The sequence below is a fragment of the Artemia sp. Qi Xiang Cuo genome, chromosome 8, assembly GCF_049724085.1.
Source record: "Artemia sp. Qi Xiang Cuo chromosome 8, ASM4972408v1, whole genome shotgun sequence".
In the NCBI taxonomy this organism is placed as follows: Eukaryota; Metazoa; Arthropoda; class Branchiopoda; order Anostraca; family Artemiidae; genus Artemia; species Artemia sp. Qi Xiang Cuo.
The window spans coordinates 54,721,009-54,744,841 of NC_142801.1; the positions used below are offsets into that span (position 1 = coordinate 54,721,009).

At 35.3% G+C, this 23,833-nt stretch overlaps 1 protein-coding gene across 1 annotated transcript in view; it reads left to right on the forward strand.

Moving 5' to 3' along the window:
* Window positions 1-23,833, forward strand: part of LOC148949576 (glycerol-3-phosphate acyltransferase 1, mitochondrial-like) — a 140,662-nt gene that overhangs the window by 78,437 nt on the left and 38,392 nt on the right. Inside the window, exons 4-7 of the mRNA XM_089093599.1 lie at window positions 558-713; window positions 8,183-8,367; window positions 12,533-12,766; window positions 20,689-20,876. Of these exons, the coding sequence (XP_088949725.1) occupies window positions 558-713; window positions 8,183-8,367; window positions 12,533-12,766; window positions 20,689-20,876 (763 nt within the window). The remainder of the gene's footprint in view (window positions 1-557; window positions 714-8,182; window positions 8,368-12,532; window positions 12,767-20,688; window positions 20,877-23,833) is intronic.

Here is a 23,833-nt window from a genome sequence, read left to right on the forward strand (position 1 = left end):
GTTTAAATTTATTAAATAAAATGAAATGAATCGTTTTCTGTATGTCATGCATAAAAAAATTATTAAAGATTGATCTTGAGATCTTGTCGCCCCTCGCAAAGCGACAAGAACTGGCTAGACTTGGAAAGTAAACCCAGTCTATTGGTGGAATGTGCTTCTGGCTGATAGTTTCTAGCGTTAAGTTCAAACAGATGTAACGTATGAATTTCCATTCAATATATTCAAATATATGAATATGTAATATAAAATGTTGTCTATCTAAGCGTTTTGGATAGTTAGATATCATTAGGTAGTAGACTGAAAATACGCGCCACGTTTAAATTTATAAAATTTTTTACAAGTTTGAGTAAAAGAGTTCACAATTTTCAAAATACTCAGAAAATTTTTTGAAGCACGTATATCGAAAGTATTCTTTAGAGCCGATAAATTTATTTCCCCCTTTTCAGTCCATCTGTAAAGCTTGGTTTTTAAAAGGTTTGTTTTTTATAAAGTATTTATTATACATTGATAATGTAGTTTTTTTCTTCCTTTGTTTAATTGGAGTGTTAATTTTTCAGGGTCTATTTATGGATGAAACAACGTTACAACTGGGATTGACAGATATTCTTCAAGTTAGAACGCAGTTTGGGCCATTTTGGAAAAGAACATTTTGCCATTTGCTTTGGGTTGCCTCTCTTCAGCCAGTCACCCACTATCCAAGTGTTGTTAATCAGGTAATTTAAGTTAGTAGGGAAATTCACGTTTTCAGATTTACTAATTTTGACTTACTATAGACTATTTTGTAACGGAGCATTTTGTGATTTGTTTTTGGGTTATTTCTGTTCAACTGGTCACTAACTATCTAATTGTTGTTTGATATGGCTAGTTTAATTCTTTTCATTTACTAACCATGGCTTACTATATAACATTTCGGAAAAGGGTATTTTGCTATTTGTTTTTGGATAGTTTCTCTTCAGCCAGTCACCCAGTGTCCAATTGTTGTTGATAAGATAATTCACTTCGATAAGTTACTTATTCTAACTTACTAAGAATAGTTAATCAACTACAGACCATTTTGGCAAGGACTATTTTTCCATTTGTTCTGGATTGTTTCATTCTAATTAGGTACGTCAGCTTAATTCGGCTAGCTATCTTGTCCTGATTTACTAATTACAAATTAGTTAATTTACAAGTTATGGCTAACCAACTATGGATTATTATGGGCCCACTTCGCGCTCTCCAGTCATACAGATTAAAAAAATTGTATGACGGAAAAATAAGGTTTGAAATGTCAACTTGTTTGCTAAAGTTTATCTGTGAAGGAAGAGCTATATTGAATTAGAGCCTATACCTCTGAGGCTTAGGTTGTCGTGTCACCTCCAAGGTATTCCTTTTGTGACCTCTTTCATTCTTAGTAAAGTGGTTATTTTGAAATCCTGATCCCAAATGCCATGTGGGGCTTGTGGTGACATTTGGCGGTTTGAAGCTGCCTTAGGCATCCCTCCAATCAGTTTTGAGTCACAAGAATGAACAAGCACTCAGATTTTGCGACTATCTGAGCTCTTTTACAACTTTCTGTAATCATCCAGTCCAGCAAAAGCCCATTCTGCGGACTTTTTGCTACTTCTCTTTTGTCACTTTGCTTGCTAGGATTGGTAGCTCATGTTGTTGGTTCTTTGATCCATGTTATCATGACGTCGCGTAATTTTTTTTTCATTTCTTGCTTTACTTGATACGATCAACTGCTGGGGCTGCCGGTCCTCCCATAATTTAACAATGACATTGTTCCAGGTTGAGTTTTTCTCTAATTCCTTTATTTTGTGTATTTTATTGGGATTTATATCCTCAGAGGTTATTCTCGTGGTTCCAAGATTATTCTGCATTTTTTTTTCGTTTCTAGCTTGTTGATTGGCTATATCTTTACTGTTTTTTCTTCAAATCTACAAACTGTGACTAATTTTCTTTTAATAATTTCTAAGGAAATGCTATGTTATGTACTTAACTTTGTGTCGGGGCAATCAGGCATTTCCACCTCGCCCACTATCCAGCATCTGTGACACTCAGTTGCTAGCTGGTTTCCCAAAGGTAGCCAGCGCGTTTGTCAACTGCGACCAAAGCTCCTGGATTGACGAATCAATTTAAGATCTAACTGTCAGGTTTCGTAAATTTTTATTCTGCTCTCTTTGGCGTGACTACTGAGAGCAAACTGAAACTTTTTATTAGGGGTGTAGTCGGGTGGTTTTGGTAAAACATAGCCTAGATTATTTTTAACGCTGCTTTTGATAAAGGGGAGTTCTTTGACTGCAACAATGTTTCATTTGTGTCTATAAAGATGATATATCTGTATTAAGTCAACATAAATCTGGAATTTCAGCTTTTCTCTCTCCTTACTCTCCCCTTTTGTTTGAGTTTGTCCCCAGGGGAAAAAAACTAATTAGGAATTGTAACTAATTGTTTGGGTTTAGAAACTAGCACGGCATTCTCGTTGATGAAGTTATCAAGTATTTTGCAGTAGGTTGCATAGGTTCTATCAAGACATGGCTAATTGTAGAGAGAGAAAAGCCAAGACAGATAGTCCAAGTATTTGAGAGACAAATGTTTAAATGGCTGGGGCACAGGTAAATGGCGGGAGTATGCATGAATCTCTTATTGGACACATATTTGTTTGTTAGTTTTTGGAAAGGCATGCCTGCCTAGAGTCTCAGGCATGTCTTTATGCTGTGCTACAAATTGATCAGCTTATTCTGTAAACTAGCTCATTCTAACGTTGCTTTTGTTACGGATTTTAACGCCTCTTTTAGCACCGCCTCTTTGACGAATATCTGTCTTTTGCACTTGGTCATGAAGATAATATACTATATATTTTGTATCTTTGTTTGCATCCTTTGGCTGTCTATCAGTTTTCCTGATAAGTTGATATAAGCCTGGCAATTCAGTGTTTTTTCCTCTTTACTCTCCATTTCTGTCTGAGTTTGTCCTCAAGGAAAAACACTAACTAGGAACTATATGCCTAACTGATTTTTTTATATTAGAAGCATCATACCGTTCTTATTGACCACCAAGAAGAAAGGCACCCAAACGCATTACCCATATACATTTGGTGGCCTTTTTAGGAGTGAATTGCCCATAGTGATACATTTAGGTAGCATGACAAATGTATATGCTGCCACTACTTTCCGAAAAGAATAAAGTTGGTAAAATGGCGACTTTTTGGCTACAACTGGCATGACTACTGCGGATACGAAGATTATATATATATATATATATATATATATATATATATATATATATATATATATATATATATATATATATATATATATATATATATATATATATATATATATATATATATATATATATATATATATATATATATATATATATATATATATATATATATATATATATATATATATATATATATATATATTTTCACAGTTAAAAAAAAGTTTGGAAGAATTGGAAGATAAGTCTGCAGACCAAGATTAGAATATTAGAAGCTACAGTGATGACAGTGGTCACATATGGCTCTGAAGCATGGACGCTCCGAAAAGCGGATGAAGATTTGCTAGATGTTTTCCAGAGAAATTGCTTAAGGATTGTTCTGGGTACCCGGCTGACTGACCGTATTTCAAACAATAGGATATACGAAAGTGTGGTTCAATACCGCTCTCTAGGGCTATAATGAAAGAAAGGTTGAGGTGGCTAGGGCACGTTGTGCGGATAAAGGATGACAGATTGCCGAAGATTGTTCTTTTTGGCCAATCGTCTAGGGCTAAACGGAAAGAAGGTCGTCCCCGTCTGGGGTGGGAGGACGTCATAAAGAAAGATTTAAAGGAAATGGGAACTTCGTGGGCGGGTGTAAGAAGGGAGGCTTTGAATAGATTAGGGTGAAGGAGGAGCGTGCGTAACTGTGTTGGCTTCAGGCGGCTTGATGCTGCAGTGAGTTTTTAGTAGTTGTAATAGATATATATATATATATATATATATATATATATATATATACATATATATATATATATATATATATATATATATATATATATGTATATATATATATATATATATATATATATATATATATATATATATATATATATATATATATATATATATATATATATATATATATATATATATATATATATATATATATATATATATATATATATATATATATATATATATATATATATATATATATATATATATATATATATATATATATATATATATATATATATATATATATATATATATATATATATATATATATATATATATATATATATATATATATGGTGGCCGGTGTTTAACCCCCCCCCTCCCGGAAAATACCCCCTAGAAAATACCCGCCGTGGAAAATACCCCGCGGGAAAAAACAGCGGAAATTACCCCCCCCCCCACGCCCGAAAAATACCCCCCCGTGGAAAATAAGGCTTTCAAATTTCAGAATTTCATTTGAGTTTTATTTTTGTAATTTTTGCAGTTTTCCGTAGTTTGATATAAGTCAGTTATTTTCCTTGTTCCGTATTTTTGTCTGACTTTGTCCCCAAGGAAAGAAATATAAGAATAAGTAACTTTATGCTTATTTAGTGTACCAAAGACAAATTTTACTTGTAAAGCATGGGAGATACGAAGGTAAGCAAAAAAGTATCTGCAATGTTGACATAAATCCTCTTACATTTGTACTACTGACTTCTGTCCTCGTTTATTTCATTTTTATGCTGTTGTGGTCTTGCAAGGAAATTTCGACCTTAATCCCTTATTTGTCCTTCTCATTTGAGAGATAGGCGGCTTCTTAGAAGTTTGCACCATTGAGGAACCGGTTTTTGTGGTAGGAAGGTGGTTCAGGGGCCGCAATTCAGCAAAGACTCTGCACAATACGGGGACTGTATCTTGTGAAAACGGAGTTTCTACAAATGGATAGAAAAATTTTAAATGGTTGGAAGTGTGTTCTGCACGAGAAAGGAGCCGGAGGCCATCTACAGCCTCAAAAGATGACAACATGGGGCACGCGTATGACACAGTACTGCTAGACAGGCGATTTACTACTTATGAAGTTGCACAACATCTGCATCTTAGTCACGATTTTTCTTTCGAAATCATCCAGAACACACTTGGACCTCATAAAGTTTGCATAAGCAAACGCACTTGGAGATCTGCCAAAAGTATTTGATTTGCTACGCTAATGAAAGGGACTGATTCGTAGACAGAATCATTACCGGTGATGAAACCTGGATCCATCATTACGAGCCGGAGAGTAAACGGCAGTGTTTGATGCCCCTGGTGCATTTTCCGACTACAAAAATCGGATGTTTGTTCGTTTTTTCTCAATGGTGAAAACTTCTAATGGAGCCGCCATGACCTATCTGCAAAATGAGAAGGACAAAATAAGGATTTAGTGTAGAAATTTTATAGCCAGACCACTACAGCATAACAATGAAATAAACGAAGGCAGAGGTCAGTAGAGGTAAGTCAACGTTGCGTTTAATTTTTGACTTAGTTGAACAAAAGTCTATATGATCCAACCCCCTGAAAAAAAAACTATCCACAGGATCTGGCATGTACACAGAAGGGAGGAAAGGCTGGGGGAAGGTGGGGTTTTGCTCTTATATATATATATATATATATATATATATATATATATATATATATATATATATATATATATATATATATATATATATATATATATATATATATATATATATATATATATATTTATATATATATATATATATATATATATATATATATATATATATATATATATATATATATATATATATATATATATATATATATATATATATATATATATATATATATATATATTAACAAAAGCATCTTCTTAGTAGTTAGCATAAAGTAGCTTATAACTTTTTTATCTAAATTTGTAGTGGTGTCAATTCACGAATGTATAGGGGGATGTATTTTAACCCGTTTTTATTTCAATATCTAGGCGAATGGACAAGTTTGTCGTTTTTGTTTTTTTCTTGAATCAAAAGGGCACAAAATCAAGGGGACACGGGCTACCCTCCTGCATGGGCGTACGAAGGGGGCAGAGGGGGCAGCTGCCCCCTAGAACTTCAAATTTACACTAGATATGACTGAGAAAGCAGATGGTTGAAAAAGCAGTTGAAATAAGGTAGATGGCTAATAAAGCAGTTGATAAAAGGTAGATGGTTGAAAAAGCTGTAAATAAACAGCTGAAATGAAGGAATAAAAGTCAAACAAGATACAATTATCCATGATGTCTTGGAAAGGTCTAGCTCTAATCCAAGAAGATTGATTAATGCTGAAGCTTATTGATGATTTATGATTTTTGGTGATTACTTATTTAAAAAGATTTCATAGGTATGATAGAGCTTGCTGGCAATGTAAGGTTTTGTAAACTGCTAATATTACTTCAGCCCGCCTCTCTTCATCACAGAGTTGGCTGCCCCCCCCCCCTCCCCCTAGAGAAGAAGCTACGTACGCCTATGCCCTCCTGTCCGCCCAATTGACGCCACTGAATCTTTTGAATTGCTGAAGATATTAACGAAATTGGGCATTACTGTAAATTATATTACAAGAGGCAGTAATATTGTTTCAGTGTAATTTGATAGTTAAATGACCAGGACTAATCAAAAATAGCGAAAATATACTTAACCTCGAAATCTGCTCAGCTAAAATTGTATAAACAACTAAGGATATAAAACGAAGTGGCTTTTCCCCCAGTTTAGTGATTTTTGAAGGGAAAAGATAAATTCTAAATCCTTTTAATTTTCAAAAATCTTTCACAACGCTCATTTTCATCTTCTTCTTGTTCGGTTTCTTATGGAGACGCTTTTGCATAATCTCATCACAAGAATAAATTTCCGGTAATGCTCATCTGTTTTCCAAAAAAGAGCATTTCCTTATCATTATTACGAAAGTTTACCTTCAGCAAACTAGACATTTAGCTATAGTGACACATCTTTTTATTTATAGTAAACGTAGTATATTTCATATGTATTGTATTATTTGCTTATTCGCTATTTTTATTTATTGCTTATTCTTTATCCTCTATATCTATGATTGCTTGTTCTTTCATTCATTAACATAGTATATTTTATAATCTATCGGATTTATTGTTTATTCTTTTAACTATAATTATGATAATATATCTTTTTTTTATATAGTAAAAATGCTATACTTTATAATTTGGTGGACTTCTTGCTTATTCTCTATTTTTGAATAATCCTTTTTGGAAAAGAAATTTTTACAATTTTTCTTTTTTTAATTACACAGTTGGCGGTCTCCATCTTCTTCTTCGTGTTTGGTTCGCTGAGACTGTTTTCATATGAAGAGACAATTTTCTGTTATTCTGTCATTAGGGGGTTTTGGGACTGAAACTCATGACAAAAAATTTTGACAACTGATGTAATTTCGACAACTGATTGTATTTAACTTATGTTTTTAAAGAATATAAACCAGTGTTGCACATAATAACAAAATTGAATGTTCTTCTAAAACTGTGTTACACATTTTTCGAAAATTTATGCATAAGAAAAAAAAAATGAATGTGAGCCCTAATATTTTCAAGTTCTATGGAATTTTTCAAAGGTAGGCCCTATCTTTAATCAATTGAAATTGGATTTTTTTTTTGTATTTGTCGTTAGCGACATGCGCTCCGAATCAGTCCTATGTACGTGATGAAGAAATTTCAAGTTTGTATAGATATTTTGGAAAACGATTGAAACTCTAAGTACAAAAAATGTCGATATTGTCTGAGAATTTTTCTCCGATTCAACAAAATCCCACGCATCTGGATCTGGTGCTGCATTGAGAAGTTGCTTTATCTAAAAATATTTGTTTCAACTACCGGGGGTTGCACAACCTAAATTTTTGGGAAACAGTTGTGAAGCGAGGACTTAGTGTAACAATTTTTCGATATAAAGGATTATATAGGTAAAATTTGTTTCTATCTTAAGCAAAACCGTATACAAGAGTTTTTTTTTTGGTAGGGGGGGGGGTCTTAGAAAAATAAAATTAAAATCGGCCTCACAAATTTGTTTACATGCATTTTGTTACTTTTTTATGAGTTGGAAAAAATTTAGGAAGGGGGGGGATCAAACACGCTATCTTTCCCCTGGATACGGTTTTGATCTCAAGGGCTCTACCCTCTGGATGCATGTTTGATTGGTTTATTCAACTTGAAATATTTTGTATTTAGGTAATGAGTGATACACGGGTTGAATCTGCAGTAGAAGGAACTGCTCAGTTAAGATTACAGAAGAATGAAAATGGGTCCAACGTACCTGATGAAGGAACCTACAAGTCTTTCCTAGAGTCTAATCGAAGAAGGATCATGGGGATACTTCAAAAGATGGCAGGAACTGTATCAGGACCTGTTATAAGGTAATAAGAAGGGTTATGTTAGCTATTTAGAAGTCATTAATATTTGAAACCAGAAAACTATCAGATTTACAAATCAAAGCTTTTCTTGAATTTGAATAGTAAGTAATGAGCGATAAAAATTCTCTTTTATAAGTGAGACTCTACAAACGTTACTCTAGTAAGCGACACTCCAAATTACATTTTGTCGTATTTGACACTAAAAAGATTGGTGCGGACGTGTTTTTATTGAAATGTTTTCAAGGGCAATCATATTGAAACTGTGATCTAGGAAAATCTGAAAAGGCCTCATTTAAAGTACAATTTATGACTTAGGCATGCCAAATCTACCGTTGTTGGGTATTTGCTCCTATTACTAACCCATATGAAGGTTGTCAAAAATACAAAATTTCCTCATAGCTAAAAGGCTTCAATCTGACTTCTGTTACAAGAGCTGTCTAGTACCCCTCAAGGACTTTGTATACAAATAAGGTAATTCCATAAATTGCTTCCTGTGCGTTCTATGAAGACAAAAATGAAAGTATTTTCAGAATATGGATGAGGCCCAGAGGTATTTCTTGAGTATGACAACGCATGCATCAAAAGGATTAATTGAAATAGCTCTAGAGCACAAGGTTTTCTTTTGAGTGAGGCCTGTACTTCACAGCTTCACAGGTTGATTGTCTTCCCTATCACCAAAACTATGTGGAGGTCAATGAAAATTAATAAGTTCCTCTCAGCTACAAGACTTCAGCTCTACTTATCTGCATCAAGAGGGGTTTTTTAGCCGTCAAGTACTTTGTGTATGCATAAGCTTATTCTAGAGATTGGTTCATTTGCGTTTCTTGAAGGTAGAGATTGAATTACCTTCACCATGTAGGTCCCAGAGACATTTCTAGAGTCAGTCTGATGCCATATGGGATCACGTAAATAAAAAGGTTTTGCTGAATAAGGTTCAATAAGGTTCGATCTCCACAACTGTATAGAGGTCAATGTAAAAAAAAGATCTCACAGATTCAAGACTTCAGCTTTACTTTTCTGCATCAAGAGGGGTTTTGTAGCCGTCAAGTAGTTTGTGTATGTATAAGCTTATTCTAGAGATTGGTTCATTTGCGTTTCTTGAAGGTAGAGACTGAATTACCTTCACCATGTAGGTCCCAGAGACATTTCTAGAGTCAGTCTGATGCCATATGGGATCACGTACATAAAAAGGTTTTGTTGAATAAGGTTTAATAAGGTTCGATCTCCACAACTATATAGAGGTTACTGAAAAAAAAAAAATCTCACAAATTCAAGACTTCAGCTTTACTTTTCTGCATCAAGAAGGGTTTTGTAGCCGTCAAGTACTTTGTGTATGTATAAGCTTATTCTAGAGATTGGTTCATTTGCGTTTCTTGAAGGTAGAGATTGAATTACCTTCACCATGTAGGTCCTAGAGACATTTCTAGAGTCTGATGCCATATGGGATCACGCACATAAAAAGGTTTTGCTGAATAAAGTTCGATCTTCACAACTGTATAGAGGTCAATGAAAAAAAAAAAAAATTCTCACATATTCAAGACTTCAGCTTTACTTTTCTGCATCAAGAGGGGTTTTGTAGCCGTCAAGTACTTTGTGTATGTATAAGTTTATTCTAGAGATTGGTTCATTTGCGTTTCTTGAAGGTAGAGATTGAATTACCTTCACCATGTAGGTCCTAGAGACATTTCTAGAGTCTGATGGCATATGGGATCACGTACATAAAAAGGTTTTGCTGAATAAGGTTCAATAAGGTTCGATCTCCACAACTGTATAGAGGTCAATTAAAAAAAAAAATCTAACAGATTCAAGACTTCAGCTTTACTTTTCTGCATCAAGAGGGGTTTTGTAGCCGTCAAGTAGTTTGTGTATGTATAAGCTTGCTCTAGAGATTGGTTCATTTGCGGTGCTTGAAGATAGAGATTGAAATACTATCGTCATGTAGATGACGCCCAGAGGCATTTCTTGAGCGTGATGCCACATGACATCACATACATAAATGGTTTTAATTGAACAAGGTTCTAGAACTAAAAATCTTTGTTCTTATGAGTTCTATGGATCCTACTTTTCACAGTTTCGCACTTTGAGGGTTTTTCCTCCTCACCTGGGGGTCAACAAAATTCAAAATTTTCTCAGGTCTATAATATTACAACTTGACCCGGCGCAAGGACTTTAGTAGTCAAGAATCGTCGTTTATCCAATACATAAATTACCACGTGACACTTTTGCTGTAATACGTAATTTTAAAAACTATTAACACGTCGAAAGTGTCTACATTTAATCCTGATTTCCAGTACGTAACTCTAGAGAAATTTTGAATAAATATTTTAACTTATTTTTCTGATATTCAAATGGTGAAGCTGGAGCAAAAATAACGTGGAATGTCCTCTGGGGCTATGAAACTTAAGTGCTATTTTAGAATGTATCAGGGTTGTATTTTATTTTTGAAAAATAAAATATACACAAGCATTATTTAAATAATTTTTGATGTTTCTTTTCCCGCTCAATTAAAAATGATAGTGTTGTTGTCAACATCTGAAATCTCAATTTTTAAACAGCTTTTTTTTTTTTATCAGATTAATAGGATCTGCCGAAGGTAACGCCGTTCCCGAAACTTATGGTTCTTAAGTTTGGATTTGCGTATCATCAAAATATTCTAGCAATATAATTTTTTGTATAATTTCGGGAAAGGTTGCTAGACTCTTCCCTCCTCAAAAAACAAAGGGGCTGAATCCTTATGAAAATTACAACAACAAATCCAGAATGTTAGAAAACCCGAGAACGGAAGTTATGATTCTCTGTCTAATAAAATATGGGATGTCGTATTATTCTCGTATAATTTTCTGGAAAATGATTTTTTTTTTTTTTTTTTTTTTTGGAAGCAAATGTATAGAATCTACAGTTCGGAAAATTTATAAAGACCTCGTTTGGTGAAAGTTTTAAGTTTTAGTGATGTTTTAAATTAACAAGAGATCTTTTAAAACAAACATCAGGTCCAAATTTTGAGTTTTCCTGGGAATATTTATCCTATTGGTGAATCTTGATGAAAGGGAATTTACCCTCTAGCCTACCTTGATTTGAAGGACTATAATTTGGTTTAATCGATATGGATAATGGCTAAGAATTTACAGTCCCTCTTCTTATTACGGGGAAACTTCGGCGATGGAAGTTAATATTATATTGAGATGCTTGCGTGTACTAAGGGAAAGGGACACTCCCTAAAATCTGTCCGAAGAACCTTTTCCGCTTGGAAAGCTGTGACCTAAAGATGCACTATTTTGATCGTCCTTGTTAATAAAAAAGGCACTAGTAAGGGCATACCTGCGCACAGGTGATGATAGTAGGGATTCTCCGTCCTCGATATAGGTCAGAAAGACATTCCCTGGAAAAAAGTGGGATATAGTCAGATAAAAATCATTATAGTCTGTTTTGACCCCCCCCCCATTCCTTGAAAATCTGGTTGCAGAATTTAACGCGATTTGCAACAGCATACTCGAAGATATAGAACCCTTTGTGTTAACTTTAGACACACTGCAAGAATAGGAATGAAAAGTGTTGTTGCATTCACACTAGAGCTGAGGGGATAAATCAGTACTGGATGTACTATAGACTGGTGATGTTTACCCATTTGCTACATTTCCTATAATCTGCTAAGCTTCAGTAAAGCAAAAGCAATTTCGACGTCTTTAAAACCACTAGATGTCTCTGTTCTCATTATGCTAGTTCAAAGGGTTAATTCACGTATCTGTTTTTTTTGTCCGTTCAGTAGGGTACAGCTGTACAAGTGTGGGTCTAATGTTTATCCATTTTTACATGTTTATCTATTTAGTAATGAATAAATGAAGACGAGTAACGGTCAGTGTCTTTATACATTGTCGTAACAAGAATACTTTGGTATACAAATACTTTATAATACGTATACTTACAAATACAATATAAAAAAAATTTATAAATGAATAATTTATACATATTTTTATAAATGCGTATACCTTGTCGCATACTGTGTCTACATTTTATGGTACCTGTCTGACACGAGCTCTGCAGTTAGGGTCTCTAATCGTAAATGTGACTATAGTGAATGTGCAACGCTCCCCCATTTAACCTTCAGTTTAGAAATAAACGTTGTCATATATTAAACATATTATATGCTCCAATTTTTATTTCTTTCCAGATTTGTTTCATATGCTCTTCACAAAACATTGCGTCATCTTGTTTCTTCCGTGCGGGTCCATAAAGGTCAGATTGAAGTTTTGAAGCGAGCTGAGGCGACTGGAAAACCAATTATCTACCTCCCATTGCACAAGTCACATTTGGATTATATCCTTCTCACTTTTGTGCTCTATGATCATAATATCAGAGTTCCTTTAATAGCAGCTGGAGATAACCTAAGATTGCCGATTGTGGGGTAAGTTTTGGCACACAATTTGTTTCCTATTGTCACTGGAATTTAACTTGTTCTATTGATTATGTAAGATCAGATAAGACATTTGTTTCTTGCCCCGAAGAGTCGAATTCATAGACTGGGAAACCAATTACTTGCCTTCCATTGCACAGGCACCATCTGGATTATATCCTTCTCACTTTTGTGCTCTGTGACCATAATATCAGAGTTCCTTTAATAGCAGCTGGAGATAACCCAAGATTGCCGATTGTGGGGTAAGTTTTGGCACAAAATTTGTTTCCTATTGTCACTGGAATTTAACTTGTTCTATTGCTTATGTAAGATCAGATAAGACATTTGTTTCAATGAACACTGTGACTTGCCCCGAAGAGCTGAATTCGTAGACTGGGAAACTAATTACTTGCCTTCCATTGTACAAGCACCATTTGGATTATATCCTTCTCACTTTTGTGCTCTGTGACCATAATATAAGAGTTCCTTTAATAGCAGCTGGAGATAACCCAAGATTGCCGATTGTGGGGTAAGTTTTGGCACACAATTTGTTTCCGATTGATACTGGAATTTAACTTGTTCTATTGCTTATGTAAGATCAGATAAGACATTTGTTTCAATGAACACTGTGACTTGCCCCGAAGAGCTGAATTCGTAGACTGGGAAACCAATTACTTGCCTTCCATTGCACAAGCACCATTTGGATTATATCCTTCTCACTTTTGGGCTCTGTGACCATAATATCAGAGGTCCTTTAATAGCAGCTGGAGATAACCTAAGATTGCCGATTGTGGGGTAAGTTTTGGCACACAATTTGTTTCCTATTGTCACTGGAATTTAACTTGTTCTATTGCTTATGTAAGATCAGATAAGACATTTGTTTCAATGAACACTGTGACTTGCCCCGAAGAGCTGAATTCGTAGACTGGGAAACCAATTACTTGCCTTCCATTGCACAAGCACCATTTGGATTATATCCTTCTCACTTTTGGGCTCTGTGACCATAATATCAGAGTTCCTTTAATAGCAGCTGGAGATAACCCAAGATTGCCGATTGTGGGGTAAGTTTTCGCACACAATTTGTTTCCTATTGTTACTGGAATTTAACTTGTTCTATTGCTTATGTAAGATCAGATAAGACATTTGTTTCAATGAACACTGTGACTTGCCCCGAAGAGCTGAATTCGTAGACTGGGAGACCAATTACTTGCCTTCCATTGCACAAGCACCATTTGGATTATATCCTTCTCACTTTTGTGCTCTGTGACCATAATATCAGAGTTCCTTTATAGCAGCTGGAGATAACCCAAGATTGCCGATTGTGGGGTAAGTTTTGGCACACAATTTGTTTCTTATTGTCATTGGAAACGTATTGTAAGACATCATTTTTAATTTAACTTGTTCTATTGCTTATGTAAGATCAGATAAGACATTTGTTTCAAAGAACACTGTCACTTGCCCCGAAGAGATGAATTCGTAGACTGGGAAACCAATTACTTGCCTTCCATTGCACAAGCACCATTTGGATTATATCCTTCTCACTTTTGTGCTCTGTGACCATAATATCAGAGTTCCTATAATAGCAGCAGGAGATAACCCAAGATTGCCTATTGTGGGGTAAGTTTTTGCACACAATTTTTTCCCTATTATCACAGAAAACGTATTGTAAGGCAATGCTTTTGAATTTGACTTATCCCAAAGCTGAGGGTAAGATCAGATAAAACATTTGTTTCAAAGAACACTTCGCTTGCCCCAAAGAGCCGAATTCGTAGTTTGGGGCCAATAAAAAACATAAAAATTTAAAAAACAGTGACACACTTAAAACTTGAAAAAGGGTTCCAAAATTAAATTGACTGAATTAATATGTCATTCATTAGCTATTTTTTAAAACATCTTTTTATCAGATTCGTATATATAGGTCATAACATGTTACAAATTGGAAACAAAAAAATCCGTTAAAATGTATAAAAAATTAAAAATTCTAATAAAAACATAAATAGGAAGGAATACAAGTGAACATATACAAAATATTGGCAACACCTTTGTTATGTTTTTCGGTAATGTAGGGGACAAATTTCCTTCATATCTGGAGGTAAAGCAGGGAACAAAGGACTAGATAAGAACTGTCTAAGAAGCAGCCTGAGGTGGGCGGAGTCTGAGTTGGGAGTGTCTTTTGGTAAAAATGTTCCCCGTGCGAGGGTTTGTCATTGCATCTTTTGAAAAACGGAGATACAACGTAGCTCTCCTGCACTCAAGCGTTTTCAGCCTATTCTTTTTAGAAGAAGAGAGGACGGAACTCTACCTTTTCAAAAATTATTTGCAGGGCTCTTTTTTGGGTGGGTTCAATTTGTCTGACTCTCCCCAGGAGATGCCAGGGTGTCAGACGGGACAAGCATATTTAAGATGAGGCCGGGATAAAAAATAAAGCAGGTGGTTAATCGAGGCCTGGGGCCCAGGCCCTCTGAAATTCCAAATCATTCTCAGATTCTCAGCATTTCTTATTCAGATTATCAAATAAAATGCATTTTTCAATCATTCCCCCTGCCCCCGAAAAAAATTCTGCAAACGTGCCTGCAGTATTGTTCTTATCTAGATTATTGTACAAAAAAAGCTATAGTCTATTACCATTGCTATTTTCGTTTCATACACTAAATTCACCTAACCTAGGATATTATCTATCCTTATGTGTACCAAATAGGGCATTAAAGTCTTAGAAAAATACAATAGATCTGTCTAGGATCTGGTCTGTTTGTTCCTGTCGCTCTGTGTAAAGCTAGCCCAAGTCACTAGTGTGTCCATAAGTTGGTCCTAATGGGGCATTTACCATAAGATATACTCTCATGCAATATCAACTTAATTCGGAACCTTTTTGGGAAACAAACTCTCCGCGTTAATGCTAGAAAGTCGGTGGTGGGGTTTGGTGACCGGATTGTAATGGGCTCAATCAGCGTCTCCAATTATGCAAATCAAAATTCTATCTTGATTTCGATTAGAACAAGGTAATATTTGTTTGTCTTTATGGTAAGAAATGATTGGTGGGAGGACGAGTGTCTTTGAAAAGGGCTAGGGACCTATTTTTGATCTCTAGTGACACAAGTTTGGAAAATCTGGCATAATTGTGTTTTAATGAACGCAGAAAAAGTGCAACATGCTTACCTTCTTGAGGATAATCTGATAGAGGGATTGGAGGTGTTGGAGGTTTGACTGACCATATTTATTGTCCATTATTAAAAAAGAAAATCCTTTGGTGATGATTGTTGAAATTAGGAGCCAAATTCCCATCATTTTGCCAAAGTTTCGGTGTGTATGAGGAAAGGGTGTGTGTGTAGAAGTTGCCACTAAGTTGCAACACATTAATGTTAGAAATTTTCACTTGCCCCCTAATTAAGTTATTGTAAATTATAAAGTTATTGTAAGTAATTGTAAGTTATTGTAAAGTTATTGTAAATTCCTCTTCATCTCTATTGATCTTAATACCCCTGTACATATTTTTTTTCTCTCTTAATTTCTTGGAAACTTTGTAAAAGTAAAAAAAAAAAAATGTATGGGGGTATCAATAGAGATAAAGCGGAATATAGATTAAATCCAATTTACAATAAATTGATTAGAGATAGGCATTGGAATGATTTCGTGAAAATCCTGGGGGGGGGGGCAAATTTGGAGCCAATTTACCCAAATCAAGTGAAAGTGACAGTGAAAACTGAAAAATGAGTAATATAGTACCATGAAGGTAAAGATGTACTAAAGAAAACTAATCCGTTTCTGTGGATGGCAAGCACGGATACAGGGGGGGGGGGCACGGCACCCCCCCCCCCTCCCCCAAACGAATTTGTTAAGAATTCTTCCTAAATTATACTATTAAGTGCTATGTATGAGAAATAAGGACTGAAAAATCGATCGTTTTCAGAAATAAAAACAATGAAACATATCAACGCAATAAAATTATTCAAAGACGGTATGTGTTATAAACGCAAGACTGAAACGTTTCTGTGCTGTTAGGGAGAGCCCAAGGGAGTGCAGACCCAAGACAAGAAAGTTGGACAGTGACAGTGCTGTGGCCTGTATAAGTATGCAAATGTTGGCATCACTTATCACTGCTCCCTGGAGACAGAGACACAGATGAAGTGTACGTAATACATACGTCCAAATGCCATAATTTTATATCCATAACTGAACTTGAAAAAAAAAAAATCAAGACTCCTTCACCAACGCAGTAAATGTTTACGTCATTGCTAGCAGTCACACAACGTTACATGAAGTACCCTGACAATATTGCCAATTAATCCGCTGGCAATCTAATGTCTGCCTCATTTGGTGGCACTGAAATAGCTTAGAGTTGTGATGAAGATACCTGCTTTTCATCTGTTATAAGGGTAAAGGTTGCATCTCTCTTTATGCCCAATGGCTTTACATCCTACTGTAAAGTTATTTAAGAATCATGTGTCGCCTCATACCAATCGGGAGTCGGAAGTTTCGCCTCTCAATTTCATCCGCCAAACCTATGTCAATAGTTAAGTGAGTATATTTCCCATCTCCCTTGACATGAGACCTAGTTATACTTATTTTCTCTTACATGTGGAATCCGTTGCAGGGCACCATAAGGCCAACTATCCTTTCTGGTGTACCTCAACGAGGTCCTTTGAGCATAATATTCTTTAGAAGATGCATTTCCTACTGCTAGAACTAAGTATACTAGCACCATTTATCACCCTCTTAACCCATTTGTCCTTTTTTTTTTTTTTGTTGACATCATATTCTGAACTTGATTAAGTTCTGTTCTAGTTTCATAGAGAAAAATTTTGGACAAGAAATCAAACTGGCTCGAGAGTTTGTTGTCCACTTCATCAAAATGCACTGTTTATCTTCCTCCAATCTTCTGCCGCGTCTGCTTTTCACCCTGATTGGGGTAATGCAGCCTCAGCAAAGCTTGTCTTTTTCCCCAGCCAACTGACTAAGCTTTTTCTTATTCCTTGCCCTTTTTCTTTGCTTTTAAGTACCTTTGCAAAAAGTGCCGATAACAACATCAGAAATAATCCCCTCATCCTCAAACATTGTCATTTAAACAATGGGTGCGTTCTCGAACATTGTATTTTGTGAGAAGATTTTTCTATGTTTTTTTGTCCTATTTTTATAGGAGCCTTTCAGGTTGGTGTCCAGACGCTTAGATTATCTATACATCTTATATTGCAAACTTACAACACCGTGATGGTATCAAATAGCAATCGGAAATATTACAACTCACCAAATACAACAGGCAACGAGTGCGTAACCTTCCCTTTGACTGGGGTCACCTCTGATTGGCCAACGGATATCGACGTCTAGTGGCAGTCACGTCCTCGACAGAGTTTCCCAGTGCCTTGCGCAAGCGCGGCAAAGTGAGCCAGTTGATCTCTCCTTGCGTTACGTTACGTCGATAGCAAACCCGGCCTTAATTCAATTATTTTAAACAAAATTGTAGGGGGGGGGATGTTACACTTTCTCCTTTTGGCATTGTCACCCCTCCCAAATTAAGGCTCTGGATCCGTGGTTGGTGGATGGTTGAATTAAGAATTGTGCAAATCAATACTGCAGAGAGTCAACAGACCGCAGCTTCATTAGCAAATAAAAAATCCTTTCAATATATAATACGTAAGCTTTCTTGGCCTGTTGCCATAAATAAGCTTAGATTTCCTCTAAAATTCTATAGATCTTAACGTTGCAGGTTCAATCATGGGTCATAAACTAGGACACATGTAAATGGTTCAAATAAATCTAGTATTTAATTTTTGCTGGGATTCGTTACCAAATTGAAACTATACCAGGGAAAATCTGTATGTAACAGAGAAAATCTGCTTGTCATTCTGTGTTTATTTATTTGTTTTCTTTTCTTTATATATTATGTTTAATTTAGATTTATTTCGTTTTTTCCATTGATAAAGGATCCCCCGGACGGGGACTCAAAATATCTGGATTTTTACTATTTAACGCTTTTTTTTTTGTTCCACTGCTTTGTTTAAATTTTGTAACTGTTTTTCTCTCAAGGTTCCATTTATTAAATTCTGTTGTGAAAAGGCAGTGTGGGCTAAGAAATTATTTATTTATATCCTTAAGCTATTAGGTCAAGAGAGCCCATCGTAGAAGAAAAAGATTTACCCCCTCCCCCCCGAAAACAATACTTTTTCTCCAAACGGTGTGAAACATTTACCTGCAAGATTTTTTTTGCATTAACACTGTTGGCTGACAGCCCTTGGGTTAAGAAGGTTAAAGAAACCCTTATTTCAAAAAAAAAAAAAAAAAAAAATGGTTTGTCTGAAAATGGGGTCCTAAAAATGGCCAACGTATTTTTTGTGACTGGCTTGAAACTAAAAACCTTAAGCCCCTGGCCAAATGGACCCTAATATTCAAGAAATGTTTTAGCTTGGAGGCACGGGCCTGTCAAAGCTGTGGCCCAAAATTGCCCATTTTTTTTTTCGATTGGCTTGAGGCTGTCAATGATCTTTGCCTTGGCTAAGGAAACCACCGATTTTTGTTTTGTTAGGAGGGTATTAAGGGGCCAAAGATGGCATAAAGGTTTTTATCTGGGCACAGTATGACAGCTGCAAGTTCCCAAGTTAACAGGAATCTAATAAAAATTATTTTGAGGGTGTGGCTTTCCAAAATGGGGCCAGAAAACGGGCGAAAAAAAATTTCTTAGTGATAATGTCATACCTTAGGTCCTTGGGTCAAGAGAACATCAATGCACAATGAAGATTAGAATGAAGGGCCACTTCGAATGGCTTAAAACTGGTATTTATATACTCCTGGACCAATGGAACTATAATGTAAAAATGAAATTAGATTGGGGACCCGAGTCCCTAAAATTGGGCCAAATTCTCTTTTGATTGGCTTGAAACTTTTATCAGTTGCATTTAAAATTCCTTAGGCTAAGAGGAACCGAATTCAAAATTAAACCAAATATTTTTCGTTTGCCTGATTGGTCCAATTTTTTTTTGGCTTGAAACTTGTATGTATAACCCTCTAGGTCAGGAGGTCCCCAATAAAAACAAATGCTGGTTTGTATGAAATTGGGGCCCTAAAAGGGCCTGTAAGTTTTATTTTACTGGACTGATTGAAACTAGCCTTGTGGACCCTAATAAACAAGAACAGTTTTAGTTAAGGGTAAGGGGTTCCTCAAAATTATGGCCCAATATAATTTCAAAAAACTATTTCCGAGTAGCTTGAAGCTTTCAAGGATCGTTGCCTGGGCCTAAAGCATCACACATTTTACTTGGAAGAGGAAGGTGTTAGGTGGCCGGAAATGAGCGAAAAACCCTAAGCCCCCGGGACAAGAGGAATGGGTAATAAAAAGCTTAGCTTGGGGACATGGTCCTCCAAAAATTGGGACCGACAACGGCCAAAATTCTTTTTTCTGATCAGCTCAAAACTTATATTCTTAAGAGATTGTTTAAAGAGGACAAGTCCGTAAGTCCTTTGGTCAAGAACACCCCAATGCACAAGAAAAAAAAGGGCCAAAATGTTTTTTTCTTCAACTGCTTGAAACTTGACTCGGTAAGGCTCCTGGGCAAGGGGGCTCTGATATGTTTTTTATTTACTAAAAATAGAGTAAGTTGTTTGTTTGTCTCGTTAACTTAAGACTGATTGGCAAAATAATTTGAGCATAATAATGGAAGGGATAATGGAAGGGAATTGGCATAAAAAAAAAATCTGTTTGACCGAAAATGGAACTGCGTGTCTCACATATATTTTTGATTTAGGTAGAAGAGAAAACTCTTATTATTCAGTCACAGATGATAATTTTAGCCGCATTTTAACATTTAAATCCTTGAGCGAAAAGTTCTTGCCGCAAAAGGCTTATAAAGCTTATTTCATTTTCTTTTGAAATTATAGAACTGCATAGCATACTTTTTAATTTCGGGAACGATAGTATCCTTTTTGATGTTTTTTTTCATTTCTAGGAAGTTTGCTCAACATTTAGGTGCTTTTTTCATAAGGCGTCGATTGGATTCGCATCAAGGAGAGAAGGATTTGGTTTATAGGGCTGTGCTCCATTCGTACCTTGCGCAGTCGCTCAATGCTAGTCACAGTGTTGAAATATTTATTGAAGGTGGACGAAGCCGTTCAGGGAAACCTTCTATCCCTAAAGGTAAAATGGCATACATCTAGCCCAATACTACGTGTTAACGTAACTTAATAGCCGTTCAGGGAAAGGTTCCCTGTAACCTTCAAGGAAACCTTCAGGAAAACCTACTATGCCTAAAGGTAAAATGACGTCCATCTAACCCAATACTATTTGTTAACGTAACTTAATAGCCGTTCTGGGAAACCTTCAGGGAAAGATGTCCCTGAAACCTACAAGGAAACCTTTAGGGAAAACTTCTATCCTTAAAGGTAAAATGGCATTCATATAGCCCAATACTATGTGTTAACGTAACTTAATAGCCGTTAAGGGAAAGGTTCCCTGTAACCTTCTTGGAAACCTTTAGGAAAATCTTCTATGCCTAAAGGTAAAATGACGTCCATCTAACCCAATACTATTTGTTAACGTAACTTAATAGCCGTTCTGGGGAACCTTCAGGGAAGATCTCTCTGAAACCTTCAAGGGAACCTTAAGGGAAAACTTCTATCCCTAAAGGCAAATTGGCATCCATATAGCCCAATACTGCGTATTACCATAGCTTAATACCCCAAATATTAAATATCCTTTTTCAATTCCACAAATATTGCTTATGGGGTAATAAACATTATTTATAAGCATAATATTATTTGACATTTTTTTTTTATTCGCGTAAGTGAAAGCGGCAAAAACTTAAATGCATCAATTCCAGAAATCAATGTGTCCCGAAAGTAAGATAGTATCTATCTATTTAGTGGCATCTATCAATTTAATCACTCAATTTATTAAATTCAGAAGAAAAGATTACAAAAAACAGTAACTACGTCGTCATCCCCCGCAAAGTTCCGTGTCCTGGTAAAACAGCAGCGAACGAGAAGCAAGTTCATGCAATCAGTACATAATTTTTATTACATAATTGTTATATTACTTTATATTATTATGCTATCACCATTATATTATATTAAATTGCTATATTATTACAAAACAATACTTATTATTGCAATATTACATGTTTCTATTATAAGCTACGTGAAAAGATGGTGTAAAGGAGAAAAAAGAAGAACTTTATCCAGCCAACATAATGAGAAAGGGAAAAAAGCAAGAGAATTAATCAATCAAGTCCCAAATAACTTTCTTTTTTCAATTGTGAAAGAGCGATATCTACAAGCCTATTTAGAAGGTTTATTGAAGTAATGGGGCATTATTAAAGGATTTAAATCACACCTTACACGTGGATTAAAAGGAATTTCAATTTCGTAAAAATTTTGGAGGGGATTATAGGGCGGTTTTTGCGAGATTCCCGGAAATACTTTCCTGCTCGGTGGCACGACTCGGAAACTGCTGGAAAGCAAAAATGAGAAAGTGGAAAGCAAAGACGACTTTTGGAGCACGAAAAATAGTGGAATACGTCTGTTATAGCGTAAAATTTGAATATATATAACATGGATGTAAGTAATTCAAGTAATAACTGTCATAGGTGATACAAAAGCCAATTTAGCATAGCAGTTACCTGTACTTTGGAATATGAGCTCGCCCTCTGCGTTCGTGTCACAATAATCTGCTTTCCTAAATGTATCCATTTTATTCAATTTTAATGTAGCCTTGTGCTTCCATGCTCTTTCGCCTGTTTGAAAACTACGCCAGATATGTGGTTTCCATCTTCAATTTCCGTGATCCGTCTGGATTCAGTTTCCAAAAAGCGGAAAGAATTTCCAGTCACAAAAACCCGAATGGAAAGTTATTTTTCTGTCCGTCTTCATTCGCGAAAACACATGGATACTGATTCCAGATAGGCTTTCCAAGTTTCTAAAACCGCCCTAATAAGACAGGAGAGAATTCGGCAAATATTATATTTTCCAGCCGTCTCAGGGCAAAATAAAAATAAGAAATAATTAAAGTCGAAGGGACAGTATAGAAAATGAAAAAAGGGCTTCATCTTTTCTTTTGTAATGTTTAAATTTTGTCTTTTTTTTTGTTGTCACTTGAGCTTTTTATCTGTGTTTTATTTTTATTTTTGTTGGACTGATGAAGGCTAAGCGGAAGTCTCAGCTGAAATGTTTGTGTTTTTCTTCTCTTTTTACTGGTTCTGAATAATATTTTGTTTTTCGTCGTAATCCTTTGTTTTTTTCGTTTTGTGATGTATTGTCATAGGATATTGTAGCTCAAGAATTCATGAGGTTCTGAAGAATTCTGAAGAGTACAGTTGCCAAAACTAGCAACACAATTGTGGCACAAAGGCAGGAGTGCCTCCCTGCCCTCTGAAATGCCCAGACCCTTATGATTATTTCCATATTTCCACTGGAATTTGTTCACTTTTTAGCAATCTTTCTTCCTTTTCTCCCAAAATAAATTTTCTGTGTATGTGTCTAGACCTGTTGTATAGCAAGTGATAGTGTTTCGAGATTTGTTATAAAAAGAAAAGAATTACAATTATATATATAGTACTACCTTTGCCTTTCTACTATGTAATCAGCTTGCCATGAACAATTAGAAAATATGCCTAATAAAATCCTACGCTTTACAGTAAAGAATAAAAGGAGAATACATTCTCTTTTCGAAAAGATGGACATTTCATTTTTTTTTTTTTTAAAGAAACAGTTTTTTTCTTCCTTATAAAAGGGACAAAAGAAAATATTTCTTTTGTTCTTTTTTCTTTAAATAAAAGAGAATCAAGTTTTTGTTTGTTTAATGAAACTAAAGAGCGTCTTTAAAACTTACAGAAAACATGAATGAGTCTTTGCACGTGGGGAGAATGGGATCCACCCCCGCTCTTATAAAATGAAAATATGTGAAAAAAAAATTAAAAATTATTCTTACGGGAATAAGCAAAAGGTATACTTTTCAAAAAGATTGATTCATTGCAAAACAAGGAAAAATTTACAAGATTGTTTTTTCAAATGGTTCATTTTCCATGCTCCAGACCGTCCCCACGTCTCCAGACTCCAAACATGCTCACTTTTGGCTTTATTTCCAAAACTTGGACGATA